Below are 23,072 nucleotides of genomic sequence, written 5' to 3'. Positions count from 1 at the left end.
GGGGCACAGATACAAACTCCCAATAATGTAATTAACTCAGGTGTCCAATTCTCAGGGATTCCCTCATAATCTTCTGGCCTCCTCAAAGGAATGTGGGTCCATGGGTAACTCCTCCAGCTCTCCCCTCTGCAGCACACACAGCTGCTGTCTAGGTTCCAGTTGACTCCACTCCACTGCTGCCATTGTTCTTGGTGGTCCATCCATAGTACTGGCATCTCCAAAATGCTGCAACTGAGCTGCACTTTCCCAAATAGCCTCTCAGACTCTATCCCTGCCACACCAAGTCTCAGCTAGGCTACTCTCCAGGACCCCTTCAAAACCAGTACTGCCTGGGTGACTTTTACACTACCAAGTTCAGCCGCCAGTAAAAGGTACAACCTTGGCCACTGGTACAGTTGTGTGCTGACCCGAGGAAACTTGCCAAACTTCACTTCAGTGATGCTAATCTCCTCTTAATCACAACTGATTTCTCGGCTCCAGCTTGCCAGTCTCAACTGCCCTACTAACTCAGACTTCACTTCAGCAGTGCTGGTCTTTTGTTACCCATGGCACTCTTCAGCCTCAGCTGACAGAATTTTAATTCAAAATAGCAAATGGCCCTGATAGTCTTTAAACTTTTATCTGAAACGTCCCAAGCCAGGCCTCTACCTTCTACACTGTACTCAATGTTCTCATCTTCCCACCTCCTACAGAAAATCCTACTGAGCTCGCAACACTCAGTGCCCCAAAGTTCCAAAGTCCTTCTATAATCCTCCCCAAAACATGGTCCTGTCTGTCACAAATATAACCCACTATGCTGGTACCAGCCTGTCTCATTAGGGTTTCAATTGCTGTAATGAATCATCATGACCAAAAGCAACCTGAGGAGAGGCTTTATTCAATCACAGTTCCAGGTAGTAGTAGTTCATCATCAAAAGCAGTGAGGTTTTTGGAACCTGGAGGCAGGAATTGCAGAGACCATGGAGGGTTGCTGCTTACTGACCAGTTCTTCCTTGTTTGCTTAGCCACCAGTCAGGGATGATACCACCCACACCAGGCTGAGGCCTCCCCATCAATCACTAATTGATGCCCTACAGGCTTGCCTACAGCCTGATACTGTGGAAGCATTTTCTTGAGGTTCCCTCCCCTCTGGTGATTTTTTTGTCAAGTTGACGTAAAACAATCCAACACAATTCCCTAGCACCACACAAAAGCAGGTATGTGGCACATGCCTATAGAAGCAAGCATGTTGTCAAGATTTCATGGCTGCAGTTTCCTATCATACATACAAGGCCCTATCTTGAAGCAGACATCATGGTCCTCTGGTTCCTACAGTATTTCCTCACTGTGTCCCTCAGTGTTCCCTGATGTAGTAGTTGTGTTGAAGAACTATCAATTTGAGACAAGCAACACACAGTTGCATTTTGAGGGGGTTTGGGAATTTCTGTAATAGTCTTCATTGGCTACCAAAGAAATTTCTTTGATGATGGATGGGAGCTACACTTATCTGTGAGTATAAGTATTTACAGTACAGACATTATCCTAGTCTACAAAGAGTAGCAAGTATAGTTTCTCCTCTGGAGTCCTTGACCTCACCGAACATGGATAATGCACTATGTTTACCAATTAAAGCATGAATCCTTCCTATTGAGCAGGCCCTAAGTCCTATTAGCTAGCCAGCTGCTGGGTATCCTCAGGATACAAGTGCCACCATTGAAGTATCACGCCATGCTGGTGATGATTTGCAGGCTTTACGGCTAGATAGAACTACTGATTACCTTTCTCCCTTGGCAACTTGCATAGCTCCTCCTGGTAGTATGACAGAAAGCTAATCCTCGGGCATCATCTGTTCTATCTTCACTCCTCCAAGTCTTGTGAAGGGTGTAGTGTCCTCAGCAAGAGGTCCTTACTTTCAGAGCATTGTTTCTCAGGCTGGGACAATCAGGAGATAACAGAGTCTGCTCCACACATCTCCCACTTCCACAAGACTGACACATAAACAAAGGATCCCTCAGAATTGCAACAGGAAAAAGACAAAGTTTTAAGCAAGTAGCCTGATTCAATCAGACCTCATTAAAGGAATAAACTGGACCCAGAGAGCTCTTGACCTACTCATGGTAAGATGGGTTTCATATTACCATAAACAGATGCTGGGCCATTATCACTGCCCCATGCAATCAGTAAGTATTTACTGGGCCTCAGGCTAACTGCAGAAGTATAGTTTGAATGGCTGATGACAGGTGAAAGTGTTTGGGAAGGGTTAGAGGGTGTGGCCTTGTTGGAGGAGGTGTGTTACTAGGAGCTGGCCCAGAGCTTTCAAAAGCAAGTGGCATTCCCAGTTAGCTCTCTCTGCCTTGTGCTTATAGATCTGTTGGGCTGAAACGTTCCTGAACCCCAAAAAACCCACCAAGGAGCTGAATCCAATATAGGCTCTTTATTCACAAGCTCAAATTTGGGGCTTAACTCGCCGGTGACCCACAGGACGGTGCCTATGGAGAAAAGCCCCAAACACTCACCAGGAAAAGGTTTTATAGAAAGTGGCAATCAAAAGATGAGTTTCTAGCCTGGCAAACATCTAAGGAGGTAGGAGTCGGGAGGGGGGAGTGTAGGAGGCTACTGTGGCCTTTAGCATAATTGGCTGGTGCTTGGAGCCAAACCCTAAACTTAACTTCTGATTTCCTCTTAATTGGTGGTTATTAGACAGGGGCAGGCTTGTAACCCAGAGGTGCAGATTTTGGGGGTAATAACCTGGAGACGCAGGTCTTGTTGGGGTTAGCCAGGAAACTGGAGTTAGGTACCAGCCTGTTAGTTTACTTGAATTTAAACTTAAGTCAGCTTTTCTAAGACAGAGTCTGAACCCAAAATATTTGGTCTCTCAGATCTACATGTAAGATCTCCCTGTAACATAATTATGGACTAATCCCCTGAAACTATAAGCCTCAAATATATACTTCCTTACAAAATTTGCATTGATCATGGTAATCTTATCACAGCAATAGAAAAGACATTTGATAAAGAGGCAAATCTTGTAGTCTTCAAGGTACAAGGAAAGCCAAAGATAGGAAGCATATAAGAAAGTAGGAAAAAAAAAAAAACAGAATGATTCCCTTCTACAGAAGTAAGTCAGCATTGCTCTGAGGACACCTTAAAGTCACACTTCAACCCTCAAAACACCCAGACAAGAAATACATAAAACAAATCCCAGTGGTTTAAATCATTTCGTTACAGCAGCCATGAAAATTAATTCAGCACACTTACCACAGCTTTCTATTCGATTATTTAATGATCAACGATTTACAATTGATATTTGGAACCAACTACAGCAAATGAATGGACACATCAATCAGCTCTTTGATAGCAGATGGATATTATATTGTGGGAACAGTGATTTTAGTTTCTTTTGTTGTTCTTTTTTTTTCAATATTATCAAAGCAACACCAACAAAATGGTCAACAGTAAGCACAGTATTTACACTCGAGGAAAAACCAAAAGACATATACAAGACTATGAAATGTTTAACAAGGAGTATAAAATGATTAACTAATGCAAAACTAAACAAAAATTTTACTTTAAAATAATCAGTTACAAAAATTTACATATAAACAATCTATTTTATATACATACACTTTTATTTCACCTTTTTATTTGAGTAAAAAGAAGACAACTTTCCACATTCAAGAGGTTTTTAATGTTGTAATGATTACCTAAAAGAAAAGAAACAAGAAAATACAATTATTTTAAGTAAAGTAACAAAAAGATATATTTGTTTCCTCGAGAATCATTTCTTCCTGAGTATTTCTTCACCACTTAACACATACAAGTATGTAACATGAATCAGTTATCTAACCTAAAGTAACTCATGAATCCAAAGACGCGAAAGTTAATCACCACCTCCTGATTCAGTGAGAATCTGGAAAAACATAAATTTCCCATCATTGTATTACAAAGGCAGAGTTAAATTAAAAATGTGTGTGGTTTTTTTTTAAAGCCAAAGGCTGTTTTTAATTAGTAATTTTAACAGAGTGTCCGATATAGTACACATACGACAGGCTTGCTTATGTAAGACATCACTGTGACTTCCTCTACATAGATCTACATAGAAGCTGATATCCATTCAAACAAAAGAGTGTGGGGCTGGGGTGCACTCAATGAGCACTTGCCCAGCAATAAGAAAAGGGTCTCAGTTCAATTCCCAGCACCTCAAGACAAAAGTATATAAATATAGCTAAAATATTCATCCCAATGTGTACTTAAGGTGGAATTTTTCTCTCTCTTTTCCATTTATTTTAAACTTAAAAAGCAATTCTTGGTACCACAGGACACTATTAATGATACTTACTGAATGAAAGAATAAACAAGCAAATAAATTAAAATAACCTATATTGTAGTAGTCAAAAGTAAAGGGCTATATAATATCATAGGAAATACCACTGCAGAATTAACTTCCCTTATGGCTTGAAATACAGCACAGCTTCTACTCAATACTTTTATTATTTAGCAATAAAGTTGCCTGAATTTCACACATCAAAAACTGATATACTTACTTAATGAAAGGAAACTATGTTCTAAACTGCTTTGGCATAGTAACATGGTAGTTTATTTTGTCCACTGTAGCTTTTACATGAAAGGAACTATACACTACCAGGATTCTGACACGACACAATATGAATCTAAAAGATGCTAAGTGTTCTTACCTGAAGGAACATAGAATGAATCCCCGGTCGTTAGCATATAAGGTGTTTCATGTAATGTACATAGAAGGTCACCAAAGTTAACATAAAAAACCTGTAAAATTAAAAATAAAAATCTCATTTCAAATTGAACCATGACTATGCTACAGAAATTCTTAAATGAAAATAACTCTTCACAGATGTTTGCATTTTAATTTGCAGAACTTGGAAATACATCTTATGTGACAAAAGGATCTTGGAACAGGGAGTAATCCTTAATTTTACCTAAAACCCAACCTAATCACACAAACCTTATAGAGAAACTCCACTCACCCAACACACACACACACACACACACTCGGAGTGGAGAAATGAGGCAAAAAGAGCAATTTTAACCAACATGGTTTTGCACTGTTGCCGGTGGTGAAGCCAAGTCGCCATAAAGCCAGGGAACATCGCTGGTCCTCAGAGCTGCCAACGTCCACAGAACACTGAGCACAGCAGCTCTACCTCACATGGAAAGTAACTTCTCACAACAAAATCAGTAAACAGACTCATTCTTAGAAGAGAGCAGGCTGTCGGCATCTTCATCCCTGAGCCGTCATTCAAACGACCCAGCCGAGCCTGCCACCTGTGTGGCCACAGCAAGGTAGAGGCCACTACTTTAAGCCACTAGTATGTGGTTCTTTGTTAGGGCAAAAATAATAATAATAATAATGATAATAATAATAATAATACCCTAATTAAATTTTATTCTAATTTTGTTCATTCGATGTTATGAAAAGTCAGAACCACTTACTTTAGCAGTAAACTTTTCTTAAAAAGAAAAATGTTATACTTGCTTCTTCAAAGATTACATGTTTTCTGGCAAAATAGTTCTCAACTAGAATGATGAACCAAAGATAAGAAGCCAAATCCCTTTTGTGAGTAGGGAGGAATGACAAAACAAAACAAAACAAACAAGCCATCTCACATGTTTAAACATCAAGATTAAGAAAGAAGTAGGGCCAGGCTGTGATGGCGCAGACCTCTAACCCCAGCACTCTGGAGGCAGGTGAACCTCCGAGTTCCAGGCCAGTGTGGTCTAGAGTGAGTTCCAGGACAGCTGGGGCTACACAAGAAACCCTGTCTCAATGCCGCCCCCGTTCCCCACCAAAACCAGAGTCCTTCAGCTGTGTGAGCTTCAAATTTGGGGAGTGGCAAACTTCACAATTACTCATATGTAGGCATTCTATTAATCTTTTTTTTAAACAATAAATCTAGGTATCAAGCCTGCAAACTGTGGGGTGTGGCTACCACTAGCTTCTCAGCAAAGTTCCTACTTTCAAATCTTAATTCTCAATTAGTATGGAGCCATCATGAGAGACATTTAGTGCCCTTCAAGTGACTTACACCACAATGTCCTCTCCCTTTCTGCCTCTCCCCTTCCTCTTCTCTCCCGTCCTCTCTCCCTTCTGCTCTCACTTCCCCCCCTGAAGGAAGTAAGCCTTCAGCAAACACATTTCAGGCTCCCAACAGAGAATACACATTCATTTCTGGAAACACTGAATCTACAGTACTATTGTTCAACTAAGTTACAGGTAGACAGGTGGAAGCAAAGTTCTAAAACACAATAAGGATCCAACAGAAAAGAATACTCTGTACATTTTTAAAGCCGTAAGAAACATTGTTTAAAATGTCTTCCTTTCTTTTTTCTGAGATTATATTTGTATCATTTCTCCCTTAACTTCCCTCACTTCAACCCCCATTCATTACCCCTCCTTGCTCTTTCAGATCCATGTCCACTTTTTCCTTTGTTGTTACGTGCGTGCGCGCGCGCGCGCGCGCGTGTGTGTGTGTGTCTGTGTCTGTGTGCATATATGTAGCAGTAGTTGATTAATCCTCTGTAATTACCCAGAGGCAGCAGCACAAGTCCCTCGCTACCTGCCCCAACAGGGGTATTTGTAAATGATTTGTAAATGACTGGTTAACTCCCAACAGATAAAATAAATGGAAGATTTCTTTGTGCAGTGTAATTATGGGACTTCCCTACCAAGTAAGTAGATTTTTAGCATATCATCAGAGAAAAAGAATCAGTTGTACTTCAGAAAAACAGAAATAAGTGGAGATATATACTCACTAATATATCTTGACCAACATGCTGTTTTCCTTTTTCTTCATGGGGTCCTAAAACCAATTTTCCAGTAGAAAAAAATGTTGTATTCAATGTTTTATAAACTTTCAAACCATGTTGCTCAACAAAAAAGTGGTATGTATCTCGTGGTCTTATAAGATCTAGGGGAAAAATAATAATACGCAAACAAAACAATCACAAACTAGACATGTTTAACGGCCTATAACTTAGCACTTAGGAAACTGAGGTAAAAGAACTGCAAATTGCAAGTCCACCCGGGCTACACACAGGAACCCCTACTGCAATAGAGAACTCAATGACACAGACGTGTTACTACTGCACACTGTCTGTTCTAATAGTCTATGTATTAACACACAGGAACCCCTACTGCAAGAGAGAACTCAATGACACAGACGTGTTACTACTGCACACTGTATGTTCTAATAGTCTATGTATTAACACACAGGAACCCCTACTGCAATAGAGAACTCAATGACACAGATGTGTTACTACTGTACACTGTATGTTCTAATAGTCTATGTATTAACATACAGGCAGGGTAAGATCACTGGCTCTGGAGCTAGAAGGCCAAAGGTCACATTCGGCCTGGACTATAAGCTCTGTGATTCTCGACTATTTAATCTCTGTCTCTACGCCTTAATTTCCTTCTTGTAAAAGGTATTAAACCGATTCTGAGAACATCGAAGAGTTTGTGCCTGGCAAAGGAAGAGTGACTGGTGTCAGCTAAGCACTCTGGTATTTCCCTTCCCTTAACACTAATGCCACAGTTGTATTGGGGACACAATAGCAAGCTCTAGGTCTCTACAAAGCCTAACATGATCCAAATAAAAATGTGTCACCACAACAACAGTCGGCCTTTGTCATTTGATGATTAAAAAGAAACATTTTTACTTCATTAAGTAAAAACTACAAGAAAGCAAAATACAAGGTTTGGCTAAATCATCATTGTCTCATTTCAGGTTTCCTTTGTGCTTATAAACCTTCCAAGCCTCTTAACACATTATCATCAGCTTCCAGGGTATATTGCTAGATAGCTGAGAAGGTTAAGGGTCATGTATACAGTGCAATAAGAAAATGCAGACTATTCAAACAAATAAAGGTTAAAACAAACACCTTTGATGTCAGCACTCAAAAGGCACAGGCAGAAAGCTGAGTTCCAGACCAGCCTGCTCTACAGAGTGAGCCCAGACAGACAGGGACACACAGAAACCTTGTCTTGGGGATTGGGAATCACACAGAGCAATGAAATGTTGAGAAACTATTTTCCTAGCCTGGAAGAGCTTGTTATGTTTTCACACTGAACAATACTTTCTGTACTTTACCTTCTCCTGCCTTGAATAAGCATATCAAGGGAGAATAACTCTGGTCAGAGGTTATCGAAAGGTGGTAAATGTAAACTAAGAGTTCATAGAGAAACTCAAGTGGTAATACCATTAGTGACTTGTAGGTTATCCAATCTGTTTGACTTGGAGGAAGAGTTATCATTTCTGTGGTCTGAATAAAAATTCCCCCACAGGCTCATATATTTGACTGCTTAGTCACCAGGGAGTGAGAGTTTGAAAGATGAGGTGTGGCCTTGTCGGAGGAAGTGTGTCTGGGGCGGGAAAGGGCTGTTTTAAGGCTTCAAAGCCAATGTCAAGGCCAGTGTCTGTCTTTGCCTGCAGATCAGGATGTCGGCTCTCCACTCCTCCTCCAGCACCATGCCTGCCGTCCCTGCTGTCGTGCTTGCCACCATGATGAGACTGGCCTAACCTGTAAACCTGTGAGCAGGTCCCCAACTAAATGTCTTGGTTATGCTGTCTCTCCACAGTCAGTCCTTTCAGTTATTAAAATAAGTACTTCCTACATGTGAATACTGCTTGACTGGTAAACACCCACGTATACCCTAGTCCCTACACTACTATATACCTCAGGATTATGTATGGCCTCCTAGACACTAAATGTTTACTGTCTATATGATAATATAGCATGAGGCTTCTAGACTCTTAACATTTAAGCTAATGTTTGATGGGGTGATTGACGCTATGAACAGTCATGTTCATAATTATCGGTGTCCAGAGGTTCAGAAGACAGTGTGTGCCCCAGTTCTGCATGGAGCATATCCTGGGGCATATCAGTTAATTTCCGTGATTTCTCATTAAAAGCTCCTCGTGTATCTTCTCAGTTACAGAATCCCAGGCAGTGCTAAAGGGGATAACACACCTGACAGGTAGTAGCACCACTTGAGCTCCAGAATCCAGAATACAAACATATGATACTGAATGTGAGATCAATGCGCATCCATAATTATTTTCACAGGGGCTGGTTACTGGAATAAATTTTAGTGCTGAGAGAGGGGGAGGGAAGAGAGAGAAGGACGAGGCAAAGGGGAAAAGAAAGATGAGGGAGGAAAGAGAGGGCACACGGAGACACCCAACCATTCAGTAGCTTCTCTGATGTTCACAATCACTCCTGAGCTTACCCATGGGGACAATCTCTCTTGTTTCCGGGTCCTTTGCCAATGTTGCCTGGAAGGGATCTCCCAGAGGAATATCCAGACTCACCTTTATCTTAGTCTCTGTAAAACAAATGCCACTGAAACAAAAGTACTTACTTAAAATTATCTCCATTATAAAAATAGAGAAAATCAGTACAAAATATAATTAGAAACAAGTTGTAAAGAAAACTGACAATTTAGCAACTACTTTCTGTTTATAAAGTTAGCATAATAATAAACAAAAATTCAAATTCTAAGACATACGATTCAATGTAAAGCCAATACCTCTGTGAGACATATGTCAACTTGTGATTTCAAAAGACTAAATGATGATTTGCATATTCCCTCAGAGCTGCAATTATAAAAAAGTTCTAAAAAAGTTCATTACATGTCTACTGCAACCATACTTTGAACGTAGAAAAGGGAAGGCTCATATGACTAAGTGAGGAAATATTTATACTATATAGTTATTTTTATAAAAATAAAACTGTCGGGGTTGGGGATTTAGCTCAGTGGTAGAGCGCTAGCCTAGCAAGTGCAAGGCCCTGGGTTCGGTCCTCAGCTCTGGAAAAAAATAAATAAATAAAAAATGAAATAAAATAAAATAAAACTGTCTTCTGTTCAAAATGGGAATATGGCATTCCAAAGTGAGATTTCCTGATGAGAATATTATATCTGAAGTTTTAGGAGGTATGAAATCTAAGTTATGTGAAAAACAGGTTCATACTTGTAGGGTTATCAAGATGGATCCGTTTCTTGTTAGTTTCTTTGTTGACTTTGTCCAGATTTCTTTTGGCCTTTCTTTTCACTGATTCTGAAGCTGGGGACACTATTTCAAGCACAAGTCTTCCTAAAATTTAAGAAAAAAAAGCAAAAATAGCATTTCTGGGGACATCAAAAGTTTAACGCAAAACATTTAAATATATTAGATTTCATTTCAAAGTAAGTACCAAGGGAAATATCACTGTCACTACATGCTACAGCTGTTAAAAAGACACAAATCTTAACCAATTTCAATTGAGTCTCTAACACTCCTAAGTCTACAAGCACAGATGAAGTCAGACTCAACGGATTGTTACTCAGTTGAAATCAACTTTTCAGTGGAGAAAGAACGAAAACAAAAAAGAGAGCTGCAGAAACTGGTAATGAATGGGAGGCAGTAAGTGTCCTTTACTGAAGTGTCCTTTAACATAGCTACATCCACTAAATAGAGAAGTAACTTCAACATTTAGCTCCTTGTGATCTCTCTATAAAGAGAAGAGTTGCTAAGAATGAGAAGGTATCATCTTTATCAGATATTAATTTTCTCATGTTCCGCTATGTTTCATTTTGGGCTAGAAGAATGATTCACCAGGAGAGACTTTGTACTGCTCTTATAAAGGCCCAGCGTTCAGGTGCCAGCACCCATGCGGGGCACTTCACAACCACCTGTCACTCCAGCTCCAGAGGACTCCAGTGACTCTGCCTCTGTGCATATCCTCACACCTACCCCCACACATATCACTGAAATAAAATACACCTTAAAAGGGATTCACATTGGACAATTAAAAACTTCAGATATCTAAAGGGCAATGTCTACAAAATAAGTCAAATAGCCAGTTATAAAAGAGAAACAAAATCAGCATTTCTATAATAATGAGACAAATCTGAATTTGAAACCTATTCTTTTTTTTTTCTTTCTTTCTTTTTTTCGGAGCTGGGGACCGAACCCAGGGCCTTGCACTTGCTAGGCAAGCGCTCTACCACTGAGCTAAATCCCCAACCCTGAAACCTATTCTTAATGTGTTTATTTGTGAATGGATGTGTGTGGGGGATGAGTCGGTGGTGATTAAATGAGGTGATGTATATAAATGTGTAGAATAAGGCCTGTCATATGGTAAATTAGAGCAATAATTCCTCCATTTATGAGATATTTCACTCTAAATTAGGTCTTACCTGATGAGCTTTCTTGATAATCTATTCGTTCCCCTCGCCAATATTCCAGAGGTTTCAAACGTATTCTATTAGATCTACGAACATTTGGTGAGTTGGAGGGCAATACTGTCAAAAGTTAAACAAAGATTCAAAATATTCAATAGTAGAAAGATGCATATTAACTCTTAGAACATAATGTTCCCATTAAGAGACAAAAATCACCACATTTCTAGATGTCTGTACAAATACAGCCCATGAAAAATGAAGCCTCTACATTGGCCAAGAAATAAAAACTTGATAATATCCATGTGTGAGAATATTAGTGGTATTATCTTATCTGACCAAGGCTACACTCTATATATTAACAGAATCCATGTTATAATATGAGATTCCTTTAGTTTATGACTACTGCTAACCTACAGAACCACTCTTAACCAGGGACTTCCAGTCATTTGTGCTATACACCAGGTGCATAAACTTTATCTTCCTTCCTGCTCCCCATTCTAGACTCCCTAGACAAATTAGTCCTGCTGCAGCCTGCCCACCTGAGCAACGCCTCCCAGCTCATTCCTAAGCCCTTGGGACCCAGCCTTCCAGTGTAGACAGTTCTTCCCCACCACACCTCTCAGAGTTTCCTTCTATCCCATCTCCATTCCTTTGTGACTTCTCATAGACCCAGAGAACATCTACAGGGACACCAGTCACCACATTTAGCTGGGAATCAGGGATCCCAAATCACACTTGGCTAGGACCCAGAATAGGCAATAGCAAGAAAGACAAGAACAGCCACCATACAACAAAGACAAAACAGAGAGCTATGCCAAGAAACACTCCAAGAGTCTAACTTCAGAAGTCTAGATTCCAGCACAAACACAAACATTAATAACCAAGACGCCTCCCCAGAGCCTGCACCCTGTTGTAACGGCCCCAGGAAACACATTTTAGCTGAAGCACAGCGAAGAACTGCAAAATATAAACAAATACGCTCCAAGGCGTTAAAGAGGATATGAAAAACCGTGTTAATGAAGATCAGGAAAACACAGAGATGAGTGAAATCACAAGAACAAGTCCAGACATGAAGGTAGAATTTACCAACAAGAAAAGAACCAGGAAAGAAAACTCAGACAAAAGTAAAACTGAAAATAGAGCGCTTAGGACATCAAACAAACTCCTCAGAAGCCTCATCAATGAGAGACACAGGAGGAGAGACTCTCAAGTGACAAAGAAAACAGAACAAACAGCTAGTCATAAAAGGTGTTAAACTGTAAGAAACCCAGACTCAAACTACTCAAGAAACATGGGACACTACAAAAAGACCACACGTATGAATAGTATATGTAGAGGAAAGAGATGAAACACAGGTCAGAGGCATAGAAAATATTTTTTAAATACTTATTTATTTATTATATATAAGTACACTGTAGCTGTCTCCAGACACACCAAAGAGGGCATCAGATCCCATTACAGATGGTTGTGAGCCACCATGTGGTTGCTGGGAATTAAACTCAGGACCTCTGGAAGAGCAGTCAGTGCTCTTAACCACTGAGTCATCTCTCCAGCCTGAAAATATTTTTAATAAAATGATAAAAAAGATTTTTCCCAATCTAAGGAAAAATACCCATCAAGATATGGGACCAGGAAAAAACAAATCAAACCAGAAAATCTTAAAGAAATTGAGCTTTTGATATATACCACCTACCAAAGTAAAATCGAGATTAAACGATGTGAACAGAAGATATCTAACAAGTACAATAGAAGCAATAATTAAGCCTCTCCACTACCCCCAAAAAGGGAAAGAAACACAGCCCAAGGATAGATGTGTACAGAATCCTACCACAATTGAAAGAACTAACACCAATATTGTTCAAATTATTCCACAGAATAGAAACTAAAGGGTTATTTCCTAATTGGTTTTACAAAGCCAATATTACTCTGACAGCAAAATTATACAAAGACCCAAACAAGAAAGAGTTACAGACCAAATTCCTTTATAAACATAGCTGCAAAAATTCTCAATAAAATACTTGCAAACTTCATGTGGGTCCTGCAACGGCTGGAGCAGGGAGGCTGGGGAAGGGGGTCTGTCCCTGACTCTGTTCCCGCCTGTAGATCCCGTATTCTGATGCCCTAACTGGGCTGCCTTGCCTGACCTCAATGGGAGAGGATGTACCTAGACTTGCAGTGACTTGGGATGCCAGGGTGGGTTGGTACCTGGGGGTGGGTGGGTTGGTACCTGGGGGTGGGGGTGGGGATGGGGGGACACGACACATCCTCTTCTCAGAGGTAAGGAAAGAGGGGATGAGTGGAAGGGCTGTGTGCGAGGGGGATAGGAGAGTGTGCAATCATGATGTAAAGTGAATAAATTAATTGAAAAAGAAAACAAAAACAAACAAAAATAAAAAAAGGGGGAATAGTTTTTTGAGAAACCTCCTTCCTGATTTTCATAGTGGCTGTATAGCTTTGCATTCCCACCAGCAATGGATGAACCTTTCTCTACATCTATGCCAGCATGTACTGCCATTTGTTTTATTAATCTTGGGCATTCTGATTGGCCTGGGGCATTCTGAAGGATTGCAGGCAAATGCCAGGCCATGTCTCTCAGGAGTAAACCAGTTCCTGTGAGACAAAACAAAAGGTCTATTCAAGACTGAGAATGTGTTCTTAGGTTCCAAAGATTTCTCCCTGGAATCAGGACAGAAAAACATCATGACATACTGAGTTTCTTGAGTATAACAGAAGATGACTGAATCAAAGGGAATCAAACCATCAAACCTGATGTGGCTTTCAAGCTAGACCAGCAAGAGTCAAGGATAATGGATGAAGAAATCCTAAGTCAAAACTTTTTAGAAATCTGGCTAGACAGTTGTTCTGAACTATGGCCTCAAGATAAACAAGACAAGCTTAAAAGAATGGAGAGAAGCAATGGAGCTAATGTTTGGAGGAAATAGGCCAGTCAAGCATGAACTCTGTTCCATATAGGTGGTCCATGTGAAAAAAAAAAAAATCCTTTAAATTTTTTATTCCAAAAAGTAACTATAAAAGAATAAAAAGTAAAATCAGTAACAAATTATTATTTTATCTAACATTTGATAGACTCTATAAATAAAAGAAAATTCCATGATTGTAATAAGTATAGAAAAGCAAGCAGTAATGAGTCGCAGCTCATTACAAATCAAATGACACATTCAGAAATCTGTTTGGAATGTGGTAGAATTTTTAACAAGAAATCACAGCTTACTGTACACCAGAAAAATTATACAGGAGAGAAGCCCTATCAGTGCAATGAATGTGGGAAAACTTTTGCACAAAAGTCCCTGCTTCCTAGTCACCAAAAGACTCACTCAGTAGAACCAGATGGTTGTGATGAACGTCGGTGGGAAGTCCCTGGTCATTCAGCAACAGAGAATTCATGCTGGACAGAAGCCCTGTGCACATGGGAAAGCCTACAGCAGGAAACCACAGCAAAACAGGCAGATGATTCACACAATAAATAAACCTTATCATCGCAGTGACTGCAGGAAAGCTTTCTCTCCGAAATTGAAACTCATCATTCACCAAAGAACACATACAGGAGAAAAACCCTATAAATGTAGTGAGTGTAGAAAAGCTTTCTTCTGGAATTCACAGCTTATTACTCATTGGAGGTCACATAGAGAGAAGAAACCGTATGTATGTAGTGAATATAAAAACGCCTTTAGGAGGAACTCATGTCTCATTAGGCATCAAAGAATTCACATGGGAGAGAAACCACAGAGAAGCAGGAAATGTGGTGAGGCCTTCATCAGAAAGCCACAACTTACTAAACATTGCATGACCCATACAGGAGAGAACTATCAATGTTATCACTGTAAAGAAGTCTTTTTCAAGAAGTCACAGCTAATGAGACATCCAAACAGTCACTTAGGAGAGAAGCCACGGAGATGTGCGGAGTGTGGAGAACATCCCCTGGACGGTCACAGCTCCTGACACATCAGAGGACGGACTCTGGGGAGAAACCTTACAAACACAATGAGTGTGGGAGGGCCTTCCCCCAGAAGTCAAGTGTTGTATCACAGCAGAGAACACATACCGGTAGAAACCCTACACATGCGGTGACGGTGGGAGAACCCACACTGGGGAAAAGCCCTTTGAATGTAGTGCCTGTGGGAAAGCCACAGATCCTTCAACATCAGAGAATTCACACAGGGAAGAAACCCTTTGCAACTCATTAAGCATCAGAGGCATCATACAGGAGAGAAGGCATAATGCAGTGGTTGTGAAAAAGCTTTCTTTTTTTTTTTTTTTGGAGAAGACACAGCTTATGGTCCATCAGAGAATCCATACAGGAGAGAGGCCCTATACTTGTGGTGAATGTGGGGAATCTTTCCCTAGAAAACCACATCTAATGAGCCATGAGCCAATTCACACAAGAGATGAGTGCTGTCGGTGCAGTCAGTATGGAAGTACCTTCAACAAGAAGTCACACCTTATCAAACATCACAAAGGTCATAATAGAGGCCATGTAAATGCAGGCAGCTTGGAGGGATGCTGTCAGTCGCGTTCAGGTGTGCCTCACACTTCTTGAGAATATGCAGAAGAGTCTATCAAGACCATGACTGCTGAGAAAGCTTTAGGAGCTGGGAACCAGAATGCAGAAAAGAGACCGTGTGTAGGAGTAGATGGTATGAAAAGGAGTTTCCCCAGAAGACGCAGCTTAGTGCACGTGCGATAAGTCATGGTAATGATGGTCTTAGTACCTCTAGAGATAATGCTAGAGCCTCTAGTCAGAAGTTAGAAGAATAAAACAGGAGAAAAGCAAGTGAACCAGAGATCTCATCTGAAAGAGACAACCCATGGACCACTACAGGATGCTAACAAAGGACACTCTGAGTGAGAGTTCAAACCGATGATTCAAAGAGTGTAATTAGTGTGATCCTACTCAAGGGATTTGGGTGAAGGAGTTGTGTTCATTATATTACCGCAAAAAGTTGTCTGTTTTAACCAGCGAATGTGTTTGTAAAGACATCTGCTTTCTACTGTGGAGGAGGAATGAGCCAGATGGACTCTCCTGCCTTAAACAGCTAAAAACTGTACAATATACGTGAAATATTGTTTGTTTTATAATTGCCATCTACAAGTTGTATGTATTTTGGGGGTACAATGTGTCATTTCGATATATATATATATAATGTGTAATGATCAGACCCGAGTAACTGACATAATGTGTATTACTTTATATATTTATCACTTCTCTGTTAGGAATATTCGAAAATCCTCTCTATTAGCTTTATGCTGTTGTTGAGACAGTCTCACTGTACAGTCTTACCTGGCCTGGAACTCCCTGTGTAGACCAGACTGGCTTTGAACTCATAAAGACATGCTGCCACTACAGCTGGGTGCTGGGGTTAAAGGCATGTACCAGCACACCTCGCTTCCGTTAGCTAAGTTAAGAGCTTGGGTGAGTTCTGTGCAGTTACCCAGTATGCTGTGGAGCACTGGGAGCTAATCTTAGAGCTGCATACTGAACTCATTACTGTCCTCTCCCCACTCTCCCTCCACCTCCGCCCCAGGTTCCAGGAATAACTTCTATTTCTCTCCTTTAAGATCATTACTGTTTAAAATCTATATGTGGTGTTTGTCTTTCCTTGTTGGATTTATTTCATCCTTGGGTTCCATATGTATTTCTACAAATCACAGAAATTCACTCTTTGGTGGCTGAATAATACTTCTGTGTACACATAGTGATTGCATTTGCTTTTTCTATTCATGTAGTTAGGCACTGAAGTTGAGTCCATCCCCTGAGCAACAGTGACTTTTGGACATAAAACAAACACAAGTTAGTAGTCCCCAGCACAGGTAGACGAATGGGGGTGAACCTTATAATTACCCAGCCTATTGTCTGGTAGCAGTTTTCAGGCGTTCAGGTACAAAACTAAACTCAGTTCTGCTGAACTTCAAAGACAGGACAGGCTTGTCTTTGGGGGAGACCACAGTATCTACAAGTTCTTGGAGAAGATGGAACTTTGCAGCAGTGGGACATTAGAAATCCGAAGGATTTCCCTTGAGTCTTTTAGTTTAATCAAAGATTGTACATCTGTCTGATAAAGCAAACATCTTGAGGTCAGGACAGAAAGCCCAGGACAGAAAGGAGTAGGGTAAGCGACTCACTGAATGAAGGAAATAGGTTCCTATCAGTGAGAGGAACCTTGGGAAGTATGGGCAGTGTGTAGCAGATAGATGGTTCAGAATTAGAGCTAATTATCCCTACTGTAGGTCCATAGTGAATGACATAAAAAGTCACCTGACAAGCCAGGTAGTGTCTTTGATCCCAGCCCTCTGGAAACAAAGGCAAGTAGAGCTCTTGAGTTCTAGGCTAGCCTGGTCTACACAATGAGTTTTAAAAAGAAAAATCAAAACAAAAGGCATTCAAAGAAGCAAGAAAGTACCAGGTATGGTGGAGCATATCTTTAATCCTAGTACTCAGGAGGCAGGAAAGCCAGGGCTCTTATACAAAGAAACTCTGTCTTGAAGAGAGAAGAAGAAAGAAGAAAATATATTTTATTCATAACTGGAAGAAAAATTTGTCAAGAGAAACAGAGCCAGAAAAGACAAAGATATTAAAAAAAATTGTATATATATAAATGAGTGTGTGTGTATGTATGTATGTGTGTGTGTGTGTGTGTGTGTGTGTGTGTGTGTGTGTGTGTGTCTATGTGTCTGTGTCTGTGTATCTGTGAGTGATTTCTCAGGCTTTTGGCTAAGATCAGAAGGGAAAATAGAAAAGATTAGATATCTTGGTAAGAATTATTTTTCCTTCTTGTGTTTTAAAATTTGTTTTGTTTTAGAGGATACTATACCTTGGGTATAGTATCAGGTAAGCACTCTATACTACTGAGATACTCATCTAGTCCTAAAGGGCATCGTTTTGATATAATTATAGGGGGAAGAGAACTTGATATGTGAATGTCAAAATGATAGGGCACTCAAGGATTTGAAGGGGAAAGCACAGCAAATTTCTGAAATGGCTAAAGACAGAAGGGAGAAAAGAAAAGGTCATTCAACTCATCTAGCAAAAACAAAAAAAGCCAGTTACTGATGTAAATTAAAATATTCATTATTAAAGGACAAAGAAAACATGTTGTTATCTGAATTAACTTGTGCAGACTGAATTCCTCTACTAGGTTAGAGGCTACTGAGCTGACTAATAGTATAATACACTGATCTGTTTATAAGCTTTCAAATAAAAGACTGCAGCTTAGGAATGCAGCTTAGTGGTTAGAATCCATGCACAGAATTTGAAAGATCTTGAAGTGATCACTAGCACCCTGGAGAATAAACATGTGAACATGACATATAGTGGACGAATGAATAGATGAAGATAGAAAAATTATGAACTTTGAAATACACTATGTCAACTGTGATGGGGTGACTGCTTATACCAATGGCTTTCTATAGAACACAAAGGTTCTGCATCACACAAAGCTGGAAGATCCCATGGTCTATGACTGACAAGTATGTTTTGATAAACTATGGAATTTTAATGCACAGTTCACTCATTTGCTACTTACTGCTGGAGCTGTTTGGATGGGCGCGAGCTAGGGATACCTGGGAGAGCAGCTCTTGGGAACATCACCTATGTAGCAGTTATCCCCCACTAGCCTCTTCACTTGGGTGGCACCAAAGAACAGAGGGAAAGTAAGGGACTTACAAATAAACAACAGAATAGTAACTCTGGGTTATGATGATACATTATGGAATTCTGAGAACTAAGTATGTAATAGTAATCTGGATATATTTTCCCTGATTAAATGAACTGATATGGAGAAATTCAGTAATATTACTTTTTCAATGGAAATAGTATAAGAATAAATTATTTTACCTAATTTGTGGTGTAAATTCCTATTCGGTACCATATTAGAACTTCTTGTTTTCAAATCTGCAAAATACAAAAAATTAGCATTATAAGTAATGTAGCACGTCTGCTAATTCTCTACTGACTTAAGGTGGGATCTGGACAACTGTAGTAAGTACTTTAAGATTTAAACACAAAAATCTAATTTAAACTTTAATTTTTCATTGATAAACAATACAAGCTAAGGAAAAACAGCATAACATCTCATTACACTTTGATATGATAAACATATTTAAAGAGCACGACCATTAAGATTAACAAAACAAGTAGCAGTCCCCATTGCTCACGAATGGAAACTGAGCCTAGCAAATACGCTTGCCATAATGGTGAGTAGCAACTTGAAGTGAGTATGGTTTCAACTCTACAATGCAAACACACATGTTTGCTGAATGGATTAAGAAATAAAATCCTTGACAAAGGAGCCAAAACCATCCAATGGAAAAAAGATAGCATTTTCAGCAAATGGTGCTGGTTCAACTGGAGGGCAACATGTAGAAGAATGCAGATCGATCCATGCTTATCACCCTGTACAAAGCTTAAGTCCAAGTGGATCAAGGACCTCCACATCAAACCAGACACACTCAAACTAATAGAAGAAAAACTAGGGAAGCATCTGGAACACATGGGCACTGGAAAAAATTTCCTGAACAAAACACCAATGGCTTATGCTCTAAGATCAAGAATCGACAAATGGGATCTCATAAAACTGCAAAGCTTCTGTAAGGCAAAGGACACTGTGGTTAGGACAAAACGGCAACCAACAGATTGGGAAAAGATCTTTACCAATCCTACAACAGATGGAGGCCTTATATCCAAAATATACAAAGAACTCAAGAAGTTAGACCGCACGGAGACAAATAACCCTATTAAAAAATGGGGTTCAGAGCTAAACAAACAATTCACAGCTGAGGAATGCCGAATGGCTGAGAAACACCTAAAGAAATGTTCAACATCTTTAGTCATAAGGGAAATGCAAATCAAAACAACCCTGAGATTTCACCTCACACCAGTGAGAATGGCTAAGATCAAAAACTCAGGGGACAACAGATGCTGTCGAGGATGTGGAGGAAGAGGAACACTCCTCCATTGTTGGTGGGATTGCAAACTGGTACAACCATTCTGGAAATCAGTCTGGAGAATCCTCAGAAAATTGGACATTGAAGTACCTGAGGATCCAGCTATACCTCTCTTGGGCATATACCCAAAAGATGCCCCAACATATAAAAAAGACACGTGCTCCACTATGTTCATTGCAGCCTTATTTATAATAGCCAGAAGCTGGAAAGAACCCAGATGCCCTTCAACAGAGGAATGGATACAGAAAATGTGGTACATCTACACAATGGAATATTACTTATCAAAATAAGCTATCAAAAACAACGACTTTATGAAATTCGTAGGCAAATGGTTGGAACTGGAAAACATCATCCTGAGTGAGCTAACCCAATCACAGAAAGACATACATGGTATGCACTCATTGATAAGTGGCTATTAGCCCAAATGCTTGAATTACCCTAGATGCCTAGAGCAAATGAAACTCAAGACGGATGATCAAAATGTGAATGCTTCACTCCTTCTTTAAAAGGGGAACAAGAATACCCTTGGCAGGGAATAGAGAGGCAAAGATTAAAACAGAGACTGAAGGAACACCCATTCAGAGTCTGCCCCACATGTGGCCCATACATATATAGCCACCCAATTAGACAAGATGGATGAAGCAAAGAAGTGCAGACCGACAGGAGCCGGATGTAGATCGCTCCTAAGAGACACAGCCAGAATACAGCAAATACAGAGGCGAATGCCAGCAGCAAACCACTGAACTGAGAATAGGACCCCCGTTGAAGGAATCAGAGAAAGAAATGGAAGAGCTTGAAGGGTCTTGAGACCCCATATGTACAACAATGCCAAGCAACCAGAGCTTCCAGGGACTAAGCCCCTACCCAAAGACTATACATGGACTGACCCTGGACTCTGACCTCATAGGTAGCAATGCATATCCTAGTAAGAGCACCAGTGGAAGGGGAAGCCCTGGGTCCTGCTAAGACTGAACCCCCAGTGAACTAGACTGGTGGGGGGAGGGCGGCAATGGGGGGAGGGTTGGGAGGGGAACACCCATAAGGTTGGGGAGGGGGGAGGGGGATGTTTGCCCGGATACCAGGAAAGGGAATAACACTCGAAATGTATATAAGAAATACTCAAGTTAATAAAAAAAAAAAAAAAGATATTGAAAAAAAATGGGGTTCAGAGCTAAACAAACAATTCACAGCTGAGGAATGCAGAATGGCTGAGAAACACCTAAAGAAATGTTCAACATCTTTAGTCATAAGGGAAATGTAAATCAAAACAACCCTGAGATTTCACCTCACACCAGTGAGAATGGCTAAGATCAAAAACTCAGGTGACAGCAGATGCTGGCGAGGATGCGGAGAAAGAGGAACACTCCTCCATTGTTGGTGGGATTGCAGACTGGTACAACCATTCTGGAAATCAGTCTGGAGGTTCCTCAGAAAATTGGACATTGAACTGCCTGAGGATCCAGCTATACCTCTCTTGGGTATATACCCAAAAGATGCCCCAACATATAAAAAAGACATGTGCTCCACTATGTTCATAGCAGCCTTATTTATAATAGCCAGAAGCTGGAAAGAACCCAGATGCCCTTCAACAGAGGAATGGATACAGAAAATGTGGTACATCTACACAATGGAATATTACTCAGCTATCAAAAACAATGACTTTATGAAATTCGTAGGCAAATGGATGGAACTGGAAAATATCATCCTGAGTGAGCTAACCCAATCACAGAAGAACACACATGGTGTGCACTCATTGATAAGTGGCTATTAGCCCAAATGCTTGAATTACCCTAGATGCACAGAACACATGAAACTCAAGACGGATGATCAAAATGTGAATGCTTCACTCCTTCTTTAAAAGGGGAACGAGAATACCCTTGGCAGGGAATAGAGAGGCAAAGATTAAAACAGAGACTGAAGGAACACCCATTCAGAGCCTGCCCCACATGTGGCCCATGCATATACAGCCACCCAATTAGACAAGATGGATGAAGCAAAGAAGTGCAGACCGACAGGAGTCAGATGTAGATTGCTCCTGAGAGACACAGCCAGAATACAGCAAATACAGAGGCGAATGCCAGCAGCAAACCACTGAACTGAGAATAGGACCCCCGTTGAAGGAATCAGAGAAAGAAATGGAAGAGCTTGAAGGGGCTCGAGACTCCATATGTACAACAATGCCAAGCAACCAGAGCTTCCAGGGACTAAGCCACTACCTAAAGACTATACATGGACTGACCCTAGACTCTGACCTCATAGGTAGCAATGAATATCCTAGTAAGAGCACCAGTGGAAGGGGAAGCCCTGGGTCCTGCTAAGACTGAACCCCCAGTGAACTAGACTGTTGGGGGGAGGGCGGCAATGGGGGGAGGGTTGGAAGGGGAACACCCATAAGGAAGGGGAAGGGGAGGGGGATGTTTGCCCGGAAACCGGGAAAGGGAATAACACTCGAAATGTATATAAGAAATACTCAAGTTAATAAAAAAAAAAAAAAAAAAACACACAATATCATGCTCCATAAACATTTTTGTTTTTTTCATATGAATTAGCTAATAAATGTTAAAATGAAAACCTTTGGATATCAGCAAAATGGGAAAGAATAATTTTAGAAATACAGTTACTTGATTACTATAAGCCAAATTGATTTCATGACATCATCTCATAAAAACAGGTTATCTAGTTTGATTGTATAATATAGAGCAATAACTTATGTTTACAATCAATTAACATTTTAATATATAATTATACAGCAAAGGAAAATATAGCATATAAAGGTTAATTAATTTGTTACAGAATCTTACAATTTTTTTCGTGATTATTTAAATTTAGCATTTAAATGAAAAGTATCTATATTCTACGATAGAAGATATTTTAAAATAAAAATAATAATATAATATTTGATGATTTTTTTAGAAGATAGGCATGCATATCC

The 23,072-nt window shown here is 40.1% G+C and overlaps 1 protein-coding gene and 1 pseudogene across 5 annotated transcripts in view; one reads left to right on the top strand and one right to left on the bottom strand.

Annotated features, from left to right (window-relative positions):
- Window positions 1-3,243: 3,243 nt before the first annotated feature.
- Cenpc (centromere protein C) overlaps window positions 3,244-23,072 on the bottom strand; it is a 59,880-nt gene continuing 40,051 nt past the window's right edge. For 2 of the 4 annotated variants that reach the window (NM_001004098.2, XM_087582960.1), the window contains 7 exon segments: window positions 3,244-3,683; window positions 4,674-4,764; window positions 6,769-6,923; window positions 9,245-9,340; window positions 9,987-10,109; window positions 11,195-11,299; window positions 19,032-19,088. In NM_001004098.2, coding sequence (NP_001004098.2) covers window positions 3,613-3,683; window positions 4,674-4,764; window positions 6,769-6,923; window positions 9,245-9,340; window positions 9,987-10,109; window positions 11,195-11,299; window positions 19,032-19,088 — 698 coding nt within the window. In that variant the 3' untranslated portion in view covers window positions 3,244-3,612. 4 annotated transcript variants of the gene reach the window in all.
- LOC148001281 (uncharacterized) lies at window positions 13,765-18,889 on the top strand (annotated as a pseudogene). Its single transcript, XR_015636834.1, has 2 exons — window positions 13,765-13,777; window positions 13,928-18,889. The product of XR_015636834.1 is annotated as an uncharacterized LOC148001281 (transcript).

This window comes from Rattus norvegicus, chromosome 14 (assembly GCF_021556685.1).
Source record: "Rattus norvegicus strain SHRSP/BbbUtx chromosome 14, alternate assembly SHRSP_T2T, whole genome shotgun sequence".
Taxonomy (NCBI): domain Eukaryota; kingdom Metazoa; phylum Chordata; class Mammalia; order Rodentia; family Muridae; genus Rattus; species Rattus norvegicus.
The sequence above is the reverse complement of the archived record's forward strand: the minus strand, read 5'-3'. Positions and strand labels throughout refer to the sequence as shown.